Source organism: Barbus barbus (assembly GCF_936440315.1).
Source record: "Barbus barbus genome assembly, chromosome: 5".
NCBI classification, from domain to species: domain Eukaryota; kingdom Metazoa; phylum Chordata; class Actinopteri; order Cypriniformes; family Cyprinidae; genus Barbus; species Barbus barbus.
The window spans coordinates 31,676,510-31,698,332 of record NC_136733.1 but is presented as its reverse complement, the minus strand read 5'-3'; the positions used below and the strand labels follow the sequence as shown (position 1 = coordinate 31,698,332).

At 37.3% G+C, this 21,823-nt stretch overlaps 1 protein-coding gene across 1 annotated transcript in view; it reads left to right on the top strand.

The window, feature by feature from the left end:
• Positions 1-1,739: 1,739 nt before the first annotated feature.
• LOC306869190 (oxysterol-binding protein 2-like) overlaps positions 1,740-21,823 on the top strand; it is a 67,991-nt gene continuing 47,907 nt past the window's right edge. The window contains exons 1-2 of the mRNA XM_079415836.1: positions 1,740-2,056; positions 16,647-16,855. Of these exons, the coding sequence (XP_079271962.1) occupies positions 1,755-2,056; positions 16,647-16,855 (511 nt within the window). The 5' untranslated portion in view covers positions 1,740-1,754. The remainder of the gene's footprint in view (positions 2,057-16,646; positions 16,856-21,823) is intronic.

The window sequence follows — 21,823 nt, the reverse complement described above, 5'->3', positions numbered from 1 at the left end:
TCCGTTTATGTAAAGCATTTTGAAATACAATTGTGTATGAAATGTGCTATATAAATAAACTTGCCTTGCCTTACCTATTTTCGTTAATAATCGGTTCTCTCATAGTGTGCAGGGAGCGCAAATAGAAAATTAAGGTCCGGTTTCACAGACAGGGCTTAGACTAAGATTAGGCCAAATAGTTCAATTAGGACATTTAAGCCTAATTTTTTATCAATGTAGGCCTACTTAGAAAAAAACATTACTCTTGAGACAAAACAAAGGCACTGATATATTTTAAGATCAGTCAGTGCAAGTTTCTTTCAGTTGCTCAAACTTAGACTTAGCCTACACTTAAACTTACACTTTAGCAGGGCGGCTGCTGGCCAAATGGGTGCCCTAAATAAGATTGCATTGTTGTGCCCCCCTCCCTCAAATATTTTGGAAGTAAAAACAACAACAACAATACAATAGGGGTCAAAATAGAACTTTAATAAAATATAAAAGTAAATAAATAAATTGTATTATTTACAAAGTACAACTGTAGCTCAGTTACCTATGGCTATGACTTATTAATACAGTTGTCTGATTGATCTTATAGTCTTCATGCATTCAGAAATCATGCAAAAGAAAATGAAGCAGTTTCATAAGATAAAACCATGGTTAATTTTTGTAAGGGTTTTGATGTCCACATGTTTTGTTGTTGTTGTTGTTGAAGAAATTATAGAGGCTGTAGCATCTATAGCAAAAAGGTGGCCAAAATTAAAGATTAAGTGAATATCTGAATTACATGTTTGGTCAAAATAGCCTATTAAACTAGGACTTGATCGTCCTGTAAGTGTAACAGCAGCAATTACCAGGCCTTTGGCTCCCTTTGCAGGCATTTGTAATAACATGTAATGTACATAAATTGTTTATTTTGTATAAGCCCACATTATGTATTTTAACAGTGCTGTTTGATGAAATCATATAATTATTAATTAACCAATCATTATTGCCTCATTGTTCAGTCACTTTAAAGGCTATTGTTGGCTTAGGTCTGTTTTTATAACCAAAAAATTATTATCTTAATACTTCTTTGTAAATTATTATTTGAAGTAACAAAACCATGGTTAATTTGCTGTTACCATGGCTACAAGGACCATGATTTTTGGTTTTATTCGTGTTAAAACCATGGCTAATTTGCATAAGGGAACATAGAAAGTCAGAGAGAATATTTACGTTGTTGGGGGTTAAATTATTACCTACATTAAAACACGTTATTAACGTCAACAGCCAAAAACGTTTCTCAAGATTATGAAGTGATGCACGGGCTTCCTTTTCACTTTTTTTTTTTTTTCTCGTCTCAGGATTGCTGATGTCTTTTCACGAGTATAGCTGTATGAGGTGCGAGCGGATGCGGTAATGTTCAAGTGTTTTTATTTTTTTCGTTTTTTTTCTCGTTTTTTTTTAGAAAATGGCTATAATATTTATTATAATTTAAATACTCTTTATTATCGAGCGCATGTGTTGTATTACGCAATACTTACTAGTATGTTTGTAATTCACGTGAATAATGTAAAATGTGAGCGACTGGCTGACAAACTATGACCGTACGTAGTGCGCGGGTGATTTCGCTCTCCTCTCGCGCCAGTGGTCGTCGCTCCTGCTCTCCAACTCCCTGCTTTCCATCTCTCTGTCATCGGGGAGAGAAAGACGCTGTTTCTCTCTCCCTGCCCCAGACCCTCCTCCTCCTCCTCTGTTAGCCCGTCCATCTCAGAACATCGGCGGTGAGTTTTATGGGGAGAGTGGCCGCTCCCTGCAGCGGCCCCGGCAGGATCGTGTCCTTTCTCACCGCAGTTCCGTGCTTATCCTGCAAACAGCAGCGGCGGCGGTGGCGGAGGCATCATCATCAGTCTGCGGCAGTGGACCGGGGCAGCATGAGCGAGCAGGGCAAGAGTGCTGCGTCCACGCCAGCGAGCGGAACACCAGCCCCGGGCTCGGACACGTACAAAGGCTGGCTCTTTAAATGGACTAACTACATCAAAGGTTACCAGCGCAGATGGTTCGTGCTCAGCAACGGTCTGCTGTCCTATTACAGGTAAATAATGCGCCTTCTGTATGCACGTGTTGATATCATTCATTTAGAATGCAATATATGCATATATTTCGGCTATACTGGGCTATGTTAGTATGCTGTTGTGTGGCTGACCAGTGTAGGGATCTGTCATGTCAAAGCAGGTCATTAAAGCTGTCAAACACACATGCGGGCGCTCATTGCACTTCACGAGCGCGTCTCTAGTGTGGACAAATGCTAGTCCGCTTCTCAGAACCCTCGCCCCACTTTATCACCGTGTGTTTGTTTTTAAATGAGTCCTTAAATGTCATTTCGAGCGGATAAAAGCCCGTCTCTCTCATTAAATGAGAACAGTAACGTTACGCTGTTTTTATTAGCGCGGCAGCTAGCGTTTATGCTAACTTCAACTGATATTCTCGTTTAGCTACTGTGTGACGCTTATGAGAGTCGTTGCACTTTACCATCTGACAACCTACGTTTGCTTGTGTATGTGGGCGTGTCTTACAACTTTAGGTTTAATCATATTTATGGCTTGTTTTTTTTGGTGAACTTGGTCAACAGTAATTTATTCAGGTCCACATTCAGCCTCTGGCCAGCTACAGATGTGTTAGCCAGCGTTAGCTTTAGCCAGCGTACACGCAACGATCGAAAACATCCCTTACAAACATTTACCATGGTAACCAGCTTCCCTTAAAGTATAATATGGAAAATACAATTTTTAGCATATTAATTTCTATTAATAAAATTAATTTTATTTATGTATATGTGTGTGATCCACGAAAAAAATACAGTACACTCTTCTTTCATATGTATGCGGCTTTATATGTATACATATGTGTGTGTGTCTGACAGACCTAGATGCGGTAATGCAATACACACACACACACACACACACACACACGTCACATAGCACTAACTACACTCTGATTATTTTTTTTATTTTTATTTTTTTTGTGACAGCATCTCGAATGACAGGGGCTGAGATATCTGATGTGAAGCTTATGTATGCAGTGATACAGTATCTTTTAAAAATTTAAACCACCTCCACATATCACCTGTGAGCTCGGGCAGTAACACCTGTTGTTCAAGAGGCCCTTGAGCCAGCAATGGTACTCATGTTTCATTTCTCCCCTTGTGTTAGGAAGACAGGTGGATCACATGAGGTAACTGTCACAAAAAGTCCTAATTACGGCTGTCTTTTAATTGCTTCATTACCGCATATAGGTTTGACCCATAAGAGAAGCGTTTAATGATTTACTCGAGCAGAAATAATGCCCATTGAAATGTATAAGTGATTGCTATTTATGTGAATAGGATGACGATATGCATACAGGAAAATGTTAATATCTGTTCCTTGAGCTATAAAGATTATAATTGTCATAACGTATCCTACTTCTTGTGATTCTGCAGTTTTTGAAATATTGCATAACACTAGCCTTGGGATTATCAGTCACTGAACTTTCTTGTAGAATTTCTTGCCCTATATCGAGAATGTTGAAAATATTCCCAATCTATATTGTTTCCATCAAGTGCATGTTGGACTTTCTCCCAATAGAAGAAAGAGGAAATGGATGTCCTGGAAACATGTATGGGAGAAATCATAATGGTCATTACCACAACTGTAGAATGTAAATGCAAGTTACTTTGCAACCTTTGCAGTTTTAAGAGCCAATCAGCTGTGTTTTTCCTAGAATGTGCATTCGTGTTAGAATCAGAATCAGAATTAGCTTTATGGCCAGGTATGTTTGCACATACGAGGAATTTGTTGTAGTGACAGAAGCTCCACAGTGCGACAGAATGACAGCAACAGGACAGGACACAGATAATAAAAATAATAATATACAAATATACAAAATAGACAATTTAGTATTTAGATATGTTAGATGCAAATTTGAAATGTAATAAGTATGTGTGTTAAATAAATGTATGATAGTGTTGTGTGTTTCATGTTTATTGTTAAATGTTCAAATGTTCATGAGATGGATTGCCTGAGGGAAGAAACTGTTCCTGTGTCTGGTTGTCCTGGTGCTCAGAGCTCGACCAGATGGTAACAGTTCAAAGAGGGAGTGTGCTGGATGTGAGGGGTCCAGAGTGTTTTACAGTTCTTGGAGAGTGGGGAGGCTTGTACCAATGATTCGCTCAGCAGTCCGGACTACCCTCCGTAGTCTTCAGAGGTCAGATTTGGTAGCTGAGCTGAACCAGACAGTTATTGTAGTGCAGAGTATGGATTCAGTGATGGCGGAGTAGAACTGTTTCAGCAGCTCCTGTGGCAGGTTGAGCTTCCTCAGCTGGTGAAGAAAGTACAACCTCTGCTGGGCCTATTTCACAATAGAGTCTATGTGAATGTCCCACTTCAGGACCTGAGAGATGATGCTGCCCAGGAATCTGAATGACGCCACTGTCGTTACAGTGCTGTTCATGATGATGAGTGGGGGGGTTTCTCCTGAAGTCCACTATCATCTCCACAGTTTTGAGCGTGTTAAGCTCCAGGTTGTTAAGACTGCACCAGACAGCTTGAACCTCCTGTCTGTAAGTAGACTCATCACCATCCTGAATGAGGCCGATCAGTGTTGTGTCGTCTGCAAACTTCAGGAGCTTGACAGAGGGGTCTTTAGATGTGCAGTCGTTGGTGTAGAGGGAGAAGAGCAGTGAGGAGAGTACGCAGCCCTGAGGGGCTCCAGTGCTGATCCTACGGGTGCTGGATGTGTATTTTCTCAGCCTCACTAGCTGCTGCCTGTCTGTCAAGAAGCTGGTGATCCACTGACAGCAGAGGTGGGCACGGAGAGCTTAATTTGGACTGGAGGAGTGATGGGATGATTGTGTTAAAAGGTGGAAAAAGGTTAAAAGGTTAGGTGGAACAGCCTGAAAAAAATAGGTAAAGAAGCAGAATGAAGGATAGCTTCGTTGCCAGATTTTATTGTTTATTTTTAATACATTTTTACATAAGCTAGTCATTCCATCATTTAACAGATAGTTTTGAAGATTTTCATCTTTTTCTCTTCAGGTGGATACACAGAACATACACTGCCTTCAAATGCACCTGGAAAACTCATACCTCCCAATCAGGCGTTCTGACATGTCATGCATTCAAGTCGGAAACATATCTTGCAACTAGTCTAAAGTAAACAAGACATATTGTGAACATAAAACTCAAATAACTACATCGGAATTCAGAATATTTCATTTCTATCACTTCTTTATACGTGGTATCACAAATAAATGTAAAGCAAACTGTAAAAGTGGAGTGATTTACACCATACACTGGCTTTCCACTCACTGGTCTCTATAGTCATATGATATTATCTATATTATAGATTAGTGTTTCCTCCATGTTTCGAATTGACGCGCCCTTTCCAATATCACATCTCAACAACTGAATTCTGAGTTTTCCAACTGTAAACACACCTTGTTGATTCATGTGCTCAGAACTTTTAATGATGATATTTTCGACTCCACTTGAAGGTCACAATAGTTATGAAAAAAATTGAAATAAATGCAAAGAAAGGCAATAAGCTGATTTGCTTTATGTGCGCTTCAAGTGGAAGTCAGAAATATCACAATTAGTTCTGAGCCAATTACAAGTTTAAAATGCAATAGAACATACACTGATCTTGATAATAACATATATATATATATATATATATATATATATATATATATATATAATGTATGCTGGATACTATGTATAAATAAGTGACAGAAGGGAATAATTTTCATATTTTTGAATATAGATGTTTTGTTTTGTTTAGGCTACTTCTGTGTCATGTTTCTGGCTTGAATGCATGATGTCATTTAACAATTGCCTCACTCAGAGATATGAGTTTCCAAGGTGCACTTGAAGGCAGCATTTAGGTATATCCTGAAACACTCGATTTTCAAAATTTTGCCTAAAGCTAATACGGTATTAGCTGGTAGGTATAATTTTGAAGATCAAATATTTTATTAGTAATACGTGAATGCAACAAGGCATATTGAAGACATTCAAGAAGTGTATTTGAGAGCCTTTGTGCTATCAGAACTGTATTGTGCACCAACTGTGATCTAGAATGAATGGTTATCAGATGGTCATGAGGGTCATCATGATAGCGTCATGGAGTACATCTGTAGTCAAGCTGCTAATGAAATAAGGGCAAAGGCTCTTGTAAGAGCACTGAAGCAATGCCCATCAATCCGTATCTCTACTGGGCAGACCCTGTGGGCCTCTTGACTCTTCACACTGTGGGCCACAGGGTTTCCACCCACTCTGGAGAGTCTGAAGGGAAAGCGACACTCTGTGAAAGAGAAGAAGCATGTCTCTTGCTGCTCTCCTCTATTAATAGTCTATTATGGTGGAAGGTGATTGCAGTGGTGTAAAGCTAGATCTGCTGTCATCGGAGAGCTCTGGCATTGGTGCTCACGTAGCCAATACAATAGAGTGTCTGGATAACGTGCTGTGCTAATGTCTGCCAAATCAACCTGCCTAATACACTGTTAGGGAGCCAGAAAGAGAATATGTTTAAGAGCCAATGTATGATACTGGTCATTAGATTATGAATGGCTTCTTAAAAATTCCTTCATAAGATTGTGAATGTAACTGTTCATAAATTAAAAAAATCTTCCTTTGTGTTTCACAAAAGAAAGAAAACCTTTTGAGTTTTAGCAGAGAGACTTCTGGACTCTTATTTACTGGACAGCATGGGGAATGAGAAAGCATGGGATGTGATTTAGACGTGAACCTATATTCCTGGCCTGACCGTGTGCACTACACAGCACTACTGCTCAAATACAGGAGATGTACTTAGTGTATATTTTATGCCTACATTTTTATTAGTCCATTAGTGGTCAATATATTCGAGTGAGTCGAGTGAATGGAAAGATTTGTACCAATCTTTCAAGCAAATCTGCTTCATGCTGCTAAATATGCACAATTACAACATCCTACAGTGCTTAAATGCAGAGAGCAGCTGACTAGCACTCTCTAGGTGGCCTCTGTATCAGCATTTTCTTATTTTCAGCTGATATCAGTCTAACCATCCCCATGCAGTCATTTTATTAAAAAAATATATATTAAAACATTGTGCAATGAGACAATATAATCTTATATTGATAATGTGCAATTCTACAGTGTTTTGCACAATATTGCATCAATATTTCTGTTCCTTGTATCAATATTTTTATTTGTAATTTACCGTTAAAAAAGATTGGGGCCTTTAGGATCTGAAAGAAGGGCATTTATTTGATTAAAAGACAGTAAAAACTTCATATTGTGACATAATTGTAATGTAAAATAACTGTTTTCTATTTAAATGCATTTTAAAATATAAATTGTGATGACAAGGCTGAATTTTCAGTGGCCATTCCTCCAGTCTTCAGTGCCACGATCCTTCAGAAATCATTCTAATTTAGTGCTCATGGAACACTATTATTATTGCCTTTGGGGAAACTGATTTTTCAGGATTCTTTGATGAACAGAAAGTTTAAAAGAACATAATTTATTATTATCATTTCTGATTAAAAGCATTATTGTTTTTTAATCATATTTTATTTCCTATTCTAAACAAAGTCTACTCTTGCCTTCCTGTACTTCTCCTTCCATTGCTTTTAGCGAGGATCTCTGAGCTGATGTGTGAGTCGTTCGAGTGTCCAGCGAGTCTGTTTCTGTCGATGGCCCTTGGGTTGAGATGATGCTGCTCACATACACACCTCTTCATCTCTCTGGGCTGGATCGAACTGGTCTTGCTGTCATACAGACTTGTGCATCATTACTAAGAGTTACACATTAATCAATCACTCTTCTCTATGTGCACTTCTAAAGAACTCAGCTCCCTGTGCTGTCACTACACTCTGAAGGAAATGCAGAGGCTTTCTATAGGACGCGCCTTGGATGTGTTCTGCTGATGTGTTCGTTTTACTGAGATCAATAGAACCCCCACCTCCATCACCACACATGCAGTCCTGTCATCTGCAGCGCTAAAACACGTAAAAGTGTAATGGTCTGCGTAAATTGCACTCGGTCACAGCCCCTCCCCCTCCTCTTTCTCCTACTTGTGATGAGTCACATATCTTCCCCTCCTGTGTTTTTCTTCTTAAACACTTCCTCTCTGTCTGGTTCCTTCTATTCATATTTGATTTCTTAACAGACCGTTCACCCGTCTTTAATGTCAAATGTGCTTATAGTTGCAATGGTAATCTGTTTTTGTTAGTTCATGAAGAATCTGTTTGTAAAAGAGGGAAATCCAGTGAACCTGCCTAGATCTGACTGTCAGCATCTGTAAAATCTAGTAGTAGATTATATTTTCTCCTTTAAATTTGTACATTGTTTTTATAGCCAAGTATTTATTGGTTAAGTATATTTTCTTGTGTACATTGTTTTGATGCCTGATTTCATTGTTTAAAAAGATGCAAGGTGTTTTTTTGTTTTTTTTATTTGCAATGTAATTGAAGTAGCGACAGATCATTTCTTCCATATCTTTTCTGACATACAGTTGAATGATTATCAAAAAAGGAAAAATGTCCATATTGTGACATACAGCCAAGTAAAAATGGAAGAAAGGAATAAATGTTGGGTGGGACTCAGTTGACTTGGTTGTTGATTGAATAGATGCAGATCCTAATGCAAACTTGTAGTCAGTTGTAAGAAAGCAACGGGGTTTTAGTGGACTAAATAATTAGAGAGTGAGCATACATCACCAGGGACAAGTCTGACGTTTTACTGGAAGATCGAGTTATGACATTTTGATAAAAATAAAAAAAAAGTTACATATACATGTATGAATTGTTCAGAATAAGACATTAATATGCATTTGGACAGGGTGAATTTCCATTACATTCCCACTTAAAAAACAGGCAAAACAAAATTATTATTCTGACTTGGGCCATGAGATGAAAATTAAACCGTAATCAAATTGCCCATCGTATTAATTGCATATTACATAATAATCAGTACTATCACAATTAGCCAAATGCTCTGTTTTCAGGGCATCTCTAACTCATTCGCTCCCAGACAATGCTTGACCTTCTTTTGCAATGAGTGATAACGTTCCATTCTGCTGGGAAGAATGTGGTCACATGATCCGAGAGGAGGTTGTGTCCATCAAGGGTATATGGGAGGTTAACTGAAAGAAGGGTCATTCTGACACTTTGCATGATGCGTTCACTGACACTGTGCACGCTTCCTATAATTATTTTTGGACTCTAAATACAGTCAATTTCATAGCTGGAGTAATCATCAGTCATTGCTGAGTGTGTGTTTCTCTTGCATGTGATAATATGGTTTTTGCAGAAGTAGGCATGATTGATGGGCACTGCAGAGCAAGCTCTCTATTAATAGTCTCTAGGGGCTAGTATGAGATTGGGAGTGTAAAAAACATATATAAAGGGATAACAGAATATAGAAATAAAAATAATTCACTTTTCTAAATGATCCTAAGTGATAGCGCTTATGTGAAATACAGTCATGGCCAAAAATATCGGCACCCTTGGTAAATATGATCAAAGAAGGCTGTGAAAATTAATCTGCATTGTTAATCCTTTTGATCTTTTATTTAAAAAATTCGCAAAAATCTAACCTTTCATTGAATAATAAGAATTTAAAATGGGGGGAAATATCTTTATGAAATAAATGTTTTTCTAAAAAAAACACGTTGGACACAATTATTGGCACCCCTAGAAATTCTTATGAGTAAAATATCTCTATGAGTATATTCCCATTCATATTCACAATTTTGAGCACTCCAGGGTGATTATGAACATGAAATTATCCAGCCATGGCTTCCTGTTTCACAGAAATATAAATAGGAGGGAAAACAAAGCTCAAATTCCCTTAATCATCCATCACAATGAGAAAAACCAAAGAATATATTTCTGATGTGCAGCAAAAGATAATTGACCTTCACAAATTAGTGAAGTGGCTTTAAGAAAAGAGCTAGAGCAATGAAAATTCCCATTTCCACCATCAGGGCAATAATTAAGAATTTCCAATCAACAGAAAATGTTAGGAAACTGCCTGGAAGAGGACGTGTGTCTATATCGTCCTAATACATGGTGAGAAGGAGAGTTTGAGTGGCTAAAGACTCTCCAAGGACCACAGCTGGAGAATTGCAGAAAATAGATGAGTCTCGGGGTCAGAAAACCTTAAATAAAACTGTCAAACAGCACCCTACTGTCAGACCTGTGTCCCTATGTCCTATGTTTCCATCCCTCTTGTGCTCATATTTGGTGTCTCCTGTTCCTGTCCCCATTCAATTCATTTAGTTCCAGCCGTGGTTGATATGATTAGAGTTGTCTCGTTTTCCCCTCATTAGTTCTGTCTATTTACAGAACTCCCGAGTTCTACCCCTTGTTTCCTGTCTGCTGTTATACGTCTGTTCCCCCTGCTACGTGTGTGTCTTATCTCTATGTGACTCTTTATTTGGAAAATAAAGATGGTTTTTTGTGGAATTCTCCGACGTCTCCTCGCTTCCTCGTTGTCCTACACAGTAGCAGCAGCTGAATCGTGACACCCACATCTTGTTTGGGAGGGTTTCAAGAAAAATTCTCCTAGCTCATCCAAAAACAAACTCCAGCATATTCCGCTATCAGACACGACTGGAACTTCAAATGGGACTGGCTTCTATGGTCAGATGAAACGAAAGAAAAAGGGCTTTTCAGCAAACATGCAAGATGGGTTTGGTGAACACAGGGATAAAAAGTACCCCATGTGTACAATGGAATATCCTGCTGTATTTTTGATGTTGTGGGCCTATATTTCTGCTGGAGGTCCTGGACATCTTGTTTAGACTCATGGCATCATGGATTCTATCAAATACCAACAGATAAAAAATCAATAAGTTACAGACTCTGTTAGAAATCTTATAATGGGCCATGTTTGGATCTTCCAAACGTACAATAATCCAAACATAAACCTCAAAAACAACACAAAAATGGGTCACTGAGCCATTCTGCCATTCCAGTCCTCTGACCTGAACCCGATAGAAAATGAGTGAGGTGAACTGAAGAGAAGAAGCACCAACACGGAGCTGGGAATCTAAAGGGTCTGGAATGATTCTGGATGAAGCAATGGTCTCTGATCTCGTCAGGTGTTCTCTAACCTCATCAGGCATTATAGGAGAAAATTTAGAGCTGTTAAACTGGCAAATGGAGGTTTCAAAAAGTATTGAATAAAAGGGTGCCGTTAATTGTGGCCAATGTGTATTAGAGAAAAACATTTATTTCATAATGATATTTCCCCCCCATTTTAAATTCTTATTATCCAATGAAAGGTTAGATTTTTGTGAATGTTTTAAATAAAAGATCAAAAGGATTAACAATGCAGATTAATTTTCACAGCCTTCTTTGATCATATTTACCAAGGGTGCCGATATTTTTGGCCATGACTGTATATGACATAATATGACACATGAGCAAGCCAAGTTGCAGAAAGGAAGAGCTGCTGCTCTTTTGGCCACTCAGAATATAGTCAGTAAGATTTTTAAAAATTTTATTCAGCAAGTATGCATCAAATTGATCAAAAGTGACAGTAAAACATTTATAAAGTTACAAATGATTTGTATTTACAAATAAATGCTGTTCTTTTGAATTTTATATTCATCACCGAATGACTGTTTTCAGCATTGAGCTGTTTTTTATATTGATTATAAAATAAGAAATGTTTCTGGAGCAGCAATTTAATGTGTTACTGGTGGGTCATGTGACACTGAAGATTGTAGTAACTGCTAAAAAGAATAAGCAGGAACAAATTACATTTTAAAATAAATTAAAATAGAAAGTTATTTTAAATTGCAAGATTTATTTTACAGTTTTTACTGTATTTTGATCAAATAAATGCAGCCTTAATAAACTGACACAAAACTTTTGAAAGGTATTGTATATTAAAATTAATAATAGAGGATGCAACCAACAAGAACACCATAGCAACACTCAAGAAACCACTCAGAATGTCCTGGAAGGCACTCAAAATTAGATATAAAAATATATAATTTAAATATTTAACTGAATTTCGTAGACTGTCTTACATCAATATCACCCCCTTTTTCTTTCCCTCTGCTTTTTATGAGTATTTTTCTTTTTGGACAAATTCTGGATAAATCATCTCACCTGATATTATATTTTGTCATTGCCTCACTTTTCCTCACCCTTTTCTTGGTCTTCTCTCTTTCGCTACCTCTCTCTCTCTTTCTCTCTCTGCAAGTTTTTAATGAATATCTCCGTCTCTCTCTTTTTGCTCGGCATGGTAGTTCCTTACACTGGCTTCATGTTTTCAGTTCTGACCCACTTACAGCCATTTGCGTCCAGTCTGTCCCCTGCAGGGTGGGTGAAGCTAATTTAAGATCTTTGCTTTTACCCCTCCACACCTCCTCCCCCAACTTTCTCTCTCTTTGTCCTGTCTGCTTTTGCTTTGGTAGGGTTTGAGTATGCAATCTAAGCTCTAGAGGGTTTTTTTCTTTTCTTTTGTGTGATGGAGTGAATATGGTAATTGATGGTTGGTTTCTGAGCTGAATGTGTATCTCTCCCTCCCCCTAGTGACTCGGTCACCTGAGTTTGGATTCAGCCAATTACTTGGTTTGCTTGACTGTCAGACCATCAGTCCCCAGAAGGCCTGATAAATGTAGCCAGAAGATGTTGGACTCTACTCTTTCAACACTCACACACACAGTAGGGAGACTATAGTGTCTCGTATGTGGAAAGAGAATCGCTTGTTTTCTGATTCAGATTTCCTATTATGCTGGTATACTTTTTTAATCCCCTTTCTCACACAGTTTGTTCAGTTTCAAAGTAGGCTGCTTTACTGAAATGATTATTCTAAATGGAAACAAAATGCTGGGTGCAAACGTAGACAGAAATATTCTTAACATTTATTAGTATTACCATGAACTGCATAGGCCTTAAAATGAACATGACAGACTGTACAATCGTGGTTTTTAAACTTGGTTTAAATGATGTTTCATGCAGAGACAATAATTTAACACATGCATTAACTGTGATTTTGCAGTCATATGAACAACCAGTCAGTAGGCTATATTTAAAGTTCACACAAACCTTAAGTACACAAAACTTTATTTCAAGATTGACGTCACTGACAGTAATGATAACTTGAAGTTTAAATAAACTGTCAAGAAAAGTTCAAACTTTATGGATTCTTTATGGATTCAGTTCAAAGTTCAGAAAGATGGATCTCATGACAAACAGTAATGCTATCAAAATATGCTACCAAATACTTAGGTTAAGGTTAGGATGCAGGTTAAGGTTAGGGGTGAGTATTTGTTTCAGCGTTGTGTAGGCAATTAGCACTTTGATTGACATGACCAATGAAATTTAGAATTGGCTTTTGCGAATTTGTTTTGAGAAAAAAATCATACTGATCATGTTTTTGATACAGTATAAATAACTGCTTTATATTAATAATTTGTTTGTGTATCAGACTAACTTGGTTGTGATGTATGTTTTCTTTTGCATGCAGCTCCTTTTAACACACACGTTTCACATTAAATACAGACACATTAATTTCCACAAACACAGTATATATCTGTGTCAGAGATGTCTGATCGGCTCTGAATGAGTGGAATGCTTTTCAGTTTCTCTGAGAGGCCAGAGCTTTGACATTCCATTAGAGATGTGCAACAGATACTGGGTAACCAGAGCACTTTCACCACTGGGGAGCTCCCAGGCGGTTTGTCAGCACAGTAACACAGAGACAGGGTTCTGGCTCTCTGTGTGTCTCCCCACTTTTTGGCTCCTCCTCTCTACCCCTTCATGCCTTTTACTGCCCTCACTTTTACACTTTCACTGAACCTCTTTTTTTCTTTCTGAGTCAGCAAAGCCTCAGTAGCGTGACAGAGTTTGAATCAGTGTTTCATAAGCAGCTGAGTGAGGAATCTGTCTTTATTCCCTGTCTCTGTCTTTTTTCGGCTGTGTTTTGTGAGGATTTAGGCTTTTGTTAGGCTTCTACTCAAGGCTTGGTTAAATTAGAGCTCCTTAGAATGGCCTTTCAAATTCTATCCATCCATCCATCCATCCATCCATCCATCCATCCATCCATCCATCCATCCATCCATCCATCCATCCATCCATCCATCCATCCATCCATCCATCCATCCATCCATCCATCCATCCATCCATCCATCCATTGATCTATCGTTCTGTTCTATCATTCTATCCATAGTTTTGACTCTCATTCTTCTTCTGTCTGTATATATATACTTCTACAATATATGGGTTGTTGATACGATTTCTAACGTTTTATTGCATTTATGTAAATTATTAATCATGCAATTTTTATTAGATAATTTTATTAGATAATATTAGATAATCTTTTTACTCAGGTTCATTAAATTAAAAACAATAATGAAATTATTCCTGTGATCAAATTGTTTGCAGATGCCGATAATCTTACTGTAAAATAGCATGCTGTTGGCTGATTGATCTTCAGTGATCCATTGGTTTGTCACTAATAGAGATCATTATGAAGCCTTTATGAGTTCAGAAAACTGAGCCTGAAGAGATAATTAAGCACAGCTAGTCTTGCATTTACTGTATTGTTCTGGGCTGTGTTTCCCAAAAGCATTTTAAGCCTAAATTGATCGTCTTGATCAACTTAGCTCACGATGCTTTTGAAAAACACAACCCTGTACTTTTATCGTTTTTCTTTTTTTGGGAGTGGCAATGTCATGTTTCCATAAGGATACCCTAGTGAAAAATATACTTAAATGTATTTGAAATACATTTATTTCATGCTAAGTTATGAAATAGATTAACAAGAGCATTTGCATATTTATGTGCTTAATAAAAATACCCTGCAATTGTACTTTTGTTATACTAAACTGGTATACTTAATGTCTGCTAAACTGGAACAACTAATTTTGTGCTTACTGCACTTTAATTGTGCGGACGTAGTGCTGAAGTCCAACTAAAGATATACTGAAGTATATTTGATTGTGCTAAAGCAGAACTATTGCAAGTATACTTCAGGTACACTTTAAATATCTTGCATTTAAAGACATCAAAGATCATACAATCCTCATCAATAGTGACATTAAAAAAACACATTTTTAGGCTTAATATTAATGTGCATTGTGCACTAGTAGTATTCCAAATAAATATAATTTTATAAGTCTCGAGCGATATGTCAGTAAATATGTTAATAGATTTGAACTATACTTAGTATGAAATAAAATTATTTTAAATATATAACTTTTTCACTAGGGTAGGCCTAAGTAGTTTCTATGCTGTTTAATAGTGGGTACTGTAAGTTCTCTTCCTGTAAACCTCTGTCAGGGTTTACATCACGCTCTGTTCCCTCTCTCTCTGGCTGTGACACTGGCTGGTTTGTTTGAGTGTTGTTGTTTGGCCAGCTAAAACACAATAGCCATGTTACAGTTTTTCTCAATTGCTTTGGCACATTTTTCGAAACAGTCTTAACATTCTCTAAACTGTGAGTGCAAATGTCTCAACTGTTTGCTGGAACTTCAGAACTTTATTGCATGTCTGCAAAATGTAGTTACTCACCCAAAACATTTCATTCATGCTTCAAAACCTAGTTATCGTGTCAGTAATTTGGCCAAGGCCACCAAAATATAAAGTATTTTTGTCATTGTGTGAGCCACACTGGTCGAAATGTTTAGTTGTTTTTTCACCATGACAGTCAACCATGGAAATTAAAGTTTTATAAAAAAAAAATAAAATCTGATATTTGTTGAGAAGAGTCAATAGTACATAGAAAAAAAAGTATATGAACATTTGTATTTATACAGTACATTTATTTTTGTACGAATGTATTACAAGTAAAATGTAAAAATGGTTGAATAGTTGATTCAAATTATATTGCAATTAGAGGTCATTAGCCAATTTAGCAGACATTACAAACAATGTCAATGTCAGACACTTATGGAATATACATGCGTGTATACCAATTTTTCATAATTGAATGGATCGTTTTGAATGTGATGGCTTACACGATGAAAAATGATTGAGAAGTTGTGAAGAGTTTGACAGTTTAAGTGAAAATCGACTTTTGTCGAGTTTTGATCAACAAGGCATATGCAATTAGTTGTTGTGCAAACTGCAGACAATTGTTCTTACTGTTTGCACACGTGCCAAAGCATTTGCAATTTTCTCAAATCAATAAGAAATTCCAATCTGATGTGAACAAGAAGCTAATTGTTCAGAGATCTGAACTTATTGTTTCGGAAAAAAAAAAAAAAAATGTAATTGAGCCAAAGCAATTGAGAAAAACTGTAACTTCTATTCTCTGCCCACTCAGTATGCAGCTGTGTGTAGTAATGTAACGCTTACAGGTGCTCAGTATATATCTCTCTTACATACGACTGATGCATTATTCACTCTACATATGACTTTATTCACAGTACAGCTATCCTGCAAGTTACATCATACCGAAAAGTTATGCATTGTGTGGTTCCTCTCTTCAACATTTGACAAACTGGACATTTGAATTAATGATTTAACAATATTATTAATCATTTTCCTTTTCTCTCTCTTCTTCTCCTCATTTTTCCCTGTGTCTGTCTTTCCTTGATTTTTTTTCTCTTGGTGTCTTTTTGTCATCATGTACTAACACCTCCCTCTCATTTCCTGCTCTCCATGTTTTGGTTGCTCCTTCTGTCTTCGTCGCTCTTGATAGGACACAGGCAGAGATGGCCCATACGTGCCGTGGCACCATCAACCTGGCCACGGCGCACATCGACACCGAAGATGCCTGCAATATTGTTCTGAGCAGTGGGGGGCGCACTTACCATCTGAAAGCCAGCACAGAGGTGGAGAGGCAGAGATGGGTCACAGCACTGGAGCTGGCCAAGGCCAAAGCCATTCGAATGATGAACGATCAGTCTGGTAAGAGCGGGAAAATTCTGGTGAACATAGATATTTGTTTTTTTAAGTTTGTGCCTTTAAGCTGAAATTTATCGTTGCAACACTAATTTGCCAACATTTTTTTATATATTGATTGTCTAAATAATAAATTGGCACAATGATTCAGCTAAATTCAACACATCACATCAGTCCTTCAAGTCTTTAACAAAAAATTATCTGAAGTCCTGGCAACAATATGTCACTTTGAAATTGCTTTTCTAGCAAATGCAGACACTCATCTGCCTTTTTGGCAAGATGGCATCTAATCATATGGTTGAAAGTGTTACTTTGTAATTGAAACATTATAGAAATGTTCATCTGGATCCATGTTTTCTCCCTGCTTAGAACTAATTGTGTTAATTGAGTTGCTGCACAAAGGTTTTGAATGAAAAATGTCTGTGCTTTTAGACAATGGCCCCACAGCCCCACTAACACACTGTTATCAGTCTGGTAAGGTGACTGGGCTTCTTACAGAGGCTTTGCATCATGTTTTCAGGGCTAGTCTGTAGTTCAGGGTGTTTGCAGAAAATTGCAGGGCTCAGCAATAAGAATTTTCTTCTTCTGGTCCAATCAGGAGATCAAATTTGTGCTGGCCATGCCATTGCATTTTCACTGGCCACACCATAAAAAGTCTATTTTTATTATTATTATTTTTTTAATTAACTAATTTAATTAACTAAATTAAGGTTTTGTAAGGGTAATGAACTGAGGAATCAAAACTTTTGACATATAGGAGGTTATTGTATTATTAAAAACATCCTGTACGTTTCAGAACAGTTTATATTGAAGCCTATCTGCCAAAACGACATGTTGTGGAATATGTGACTTTATGTCGTAATAATGTGGCTAAACACCACCGCCGCAGAAGAAGATCAACACCTGCTTATACATCGCTGCCTGTTTAGCCCCGCCCGATTCGTGCATGTAGTGTAAATAACGATAGAGGCAAATGCAGGTCTACGCCGAAATCAAACGATAAACTTTATTTGATGAACTTTATTCTTAATTAACTTCAGTAAGAACTTGGTCTTTTGTTCACTTCATTTTACTGCGGATTCGTTTACAAACAAGGCACAATTCCATGCATGATTTTCAGAGCGATTGAAACTAAAAGACGATGCTGTACTGAATATATTGGATCCGACAGTAATGTCGCACTACACAAGTTTGAGTAACTGTGTTTATTACGTGGTCACTATTGCTTTGTGCGTTTTTACAGATTGTTTGATATTTACTGAGTATTAATGCATTTTTAACCTAAATCACAGCAGCATCCATCTGTGAAGGATGTAGGCTATCTAACATACACAACTGTTAGTCAGTCACAGTCTACAATCCGCCTCGCCAATTCAAACAGAGCGTTCTGATGAGAGGGGTCAAAACAGGAAATAGCCTATTGCTTCTGAATTATGTTTTTTGATGTAAAAATCTTGATAACATTATAAGTTGACTTTAGAGAACAATACAAAATAAAAAACAAAGCAGTTCATGACCCCTTTAAAACCTTGTAAAAAAACCTAATGAATAATGGAATTAAGCAATAAGAACTGGTAATTAACCAGATATAATGTATGAATTCATGGATGCACTTTGACTGAAAAAACTATGGCATATGATGATTTATCATTTTCAACCCATTCTAAATTCCAAAAAGACTTGACACAGCATCATCCACGTTAGCCTGCTGGATAGCTTTACCCTGATAATGCATTTAAAATATCAGAATTGAACAACAATGTTCAAGATATCATAGAAAACCAAATATTGAAATATGAATAGAATTTTAAATTAAGACTTGAGACTCTCACACTGTTCAGGCAGTCCTTTTTGTTGAGCCCTGGAATGATTGCATTTGGACTGGACTGGCTCAAAGATGTTGTTTTTTTGGATTGTTTAATTTGCGGTAACTGCTGTGGGTCACTGCATTGCTTCACTGAACAGTGAGATGTCAAACGGATGGTATTAGCCTTTGGCTTGAAACACTACATACTGTAGTGTAGATCTATCCATGCTTCTCATTGACTGAATGCTGAACCATGCTAGATGAGATGGTACCTCTGGGTTTCAGGATTGCATGAAGCATGATTTTATTGCTTATGTTTATGTAACATTGCTATTCAAAGTTTAGGACCTCTAGAAGATGCGTTTGCATGGACTGCAAGACTCCAGCTATTTACTACTTTAGAACTGAGAGTTGGATATAAACAATATAGAGATAAAAATTCATTAATCAACAACCTCAAATGCAAATGGCAATATGAATTTAATAATTTTGAGAATATTAGGTCTTGTTCATATTATTGCAGTCAATGTAAATATAGCCAGTGCCTGCTATTTTGCAGCTCTCTCTTTTTGTCTTGAAAGACAAAGCGCTATTTGGTCAAAGCTGTTGCTGCATGTGTTTAAAGATACGTGGTTGCTTCCTTTTAATTAAAAATCTGCAAGAAAAAAAGATCGCTCTCATTCCAGGGCTTCCTAATATACTCTTGGGTCAAGCTCTAAATGTTTTCATACATAGCTGTATGAATCAGTGTGTTGTCTGTTAGTACTCAGGGTCAGAGTGGGTCAGCACGTTCGCCATGTTACAGCGCTGGCCTATATTTGAGACCTGAAATGCTCATCTCCTGTGACACACACAGCTGTCATTGCTCTGTGAGCTCCTGAAGCAGATGGCTTCTGCTTTTTGGTAGAACTTGTGTTTTATCATAGCTCCAGATGTTAACCATACATGTACTTTAACACTGAAATAATGTTTTGCTGTATTTTATAAAGACGGAGTGTTAAAAATGTTTAACTTTTCAGTCAGTTATTCATGTATTGTATGCGCCATTGTACTTAGCTTGTTTAAATTAAAAATTATAACTGACAGCGTAAAAAAAAATCTAAAAACGTTTTACAATACATATTTTGTGTTTTAATAATTTTTATTTTATTTTTCAGATTTTTTACATTTTTTTACACAAAGATATATTGGTCAAATTACTAGCCTATTCATCATCATATAAGCGGGGAAAAATGGTTTCTGCTTTTAATAGTTTCGCCACAAGGGGGCAGTTGTGTTCATTTTGGCACGTGATTTCAGTTCTCATGAGAACCTAGCCAGCACTCACGTGACAACAGAGCTCTTTTATATTTCTCTCTCTAATCTCTCTTGTATGTCAGTCTCTCATCCATATGAAACCCTGGCTGTGCTCCAGCCCCTCTCTTCATTCCATTCCAGATGCTGCCCACTCTTTCCTCTCACACACAAACAAACCCAAGCTTTCTATTTTTGCGGAGCTGTCGCATTCTGTGTATTCTGTCTATGCGAGCGGTATGTGTGTCAGTATAAAAGACAGATTCATTCCTCTGTGGAGTTGAATGGCAGACAGAATGCTGATGATGTTGTGTGTGTTTGTGGTCAGTGCACCTGACCTCTCTCAAACTAAAATGATTCAATCCCTTGTCTGTGTGCCATGTATAAAGGGTCTGCAATGAATCACGTTCAGAACATTAAATACTAAAGGCCAGTAAAATCACCCTGACTACTCCCCAGCTTCCGCTAACTTTTCTGTGTTGTAAGAACTAAATAAAATACAAACTAAAAAGTGACAGAGCCTTTTCTTGTGTCGGACCCAAACTTTGGAATGATCTCCCTTTTTCTGTAAGGTTAATAAAGTCACTGCCATAATTCCATAATACAAAATTAATGTGTGTATATACAATTCATATACTACCATTCAGAAGTTTGGGGTCTGAAATTTATTTGATCAGAAAAAAAACAGTAATGTAGTGAAATATTATTACGATTTAAAATAACCGTTTTTTATTTTAATATTTTTATTAATATAGAAATATCATTTAATTTACTCTGGTGATTGTAAAGCTGAATTTTCAGTTGCAATTACTTTAGTCTTCAGTGTCACGTGATCCTTCAGAAATCTTTCTAGTATGCTGATAACATTTCTTATTACAATCAATGTTGAAAACAGCTGTGCTGCTTAATATTTTTGTGGAAACCATGATACATGTTATAACTATATAAAACAATATAATATAATTACTCTTTATCTTTTATTAAAACAGATGAGAAATATTGATGACCTTCTAAACTGCTCATGTGAAAATCAAGGTTAAGATTAAAATAATAAGATACTACTAAACAGGAACCAAAATATTTTTTTCAAGCATGATTTGGTCTGTACAAGGATTTCAGTGGAAAATGCGGTTGCCTTTGTCAGCCTGAGCTGTGCTGAAATCTGATGATGTCAGAGTGTGATCTCCTGAAGGAAGTGAGAGACACAGAGAAGTGGGTCAGACTGACATAATTGATCTCAAGCTTTTAGATCAACACCGTGAGCCCTAAAAGCCCCGCTCAGAACAGTGTCTATATTTGCACCAGTATTTTTATCTGCATCCCCACCTGTCTGTCTGTCTGTCTGTCTCTGCCCCAGAGTCCCACCAGACCCACCTCACTCTGTTTGTTTTCACACATACTCTGAGTCACTCTGACAGTGGCTGATCCCTGTGCTCCAGTGTCTGGTTGTCAGGATGGTGGGAGTGGGTGTCATGGTGATGTAATCCTGCACTGAGATCCTGCATAGACTGAAAAACAGATTCGCCACTGCCAAAGTCATGGGATTTAATCCCTGGAGAACACATATGATAAATGTGTAGCTTGAAGGCTTTGTAGTTGTCTTTCTTATACAAACATCTACCAGATTAATAAGCCATCACCAACTGAATCTGTTTTTCACCTGCTTCATGTAAACATGTGGTTTATCATGTAATATCATAAAAAAGCCAGCAGATGGCAGGCCATACCTGACCACAATACTATGACCACAATAGCTGTTGGACCAGGAATAAGTAATTCTGGTCCTGAGGAGCCACTGCTCTGGAGAATTTAGCTTTTTTCCTAATCAGACACACTTTAAAAATTCTTTAAGTCTGGAATTGCCCACCTCTGTC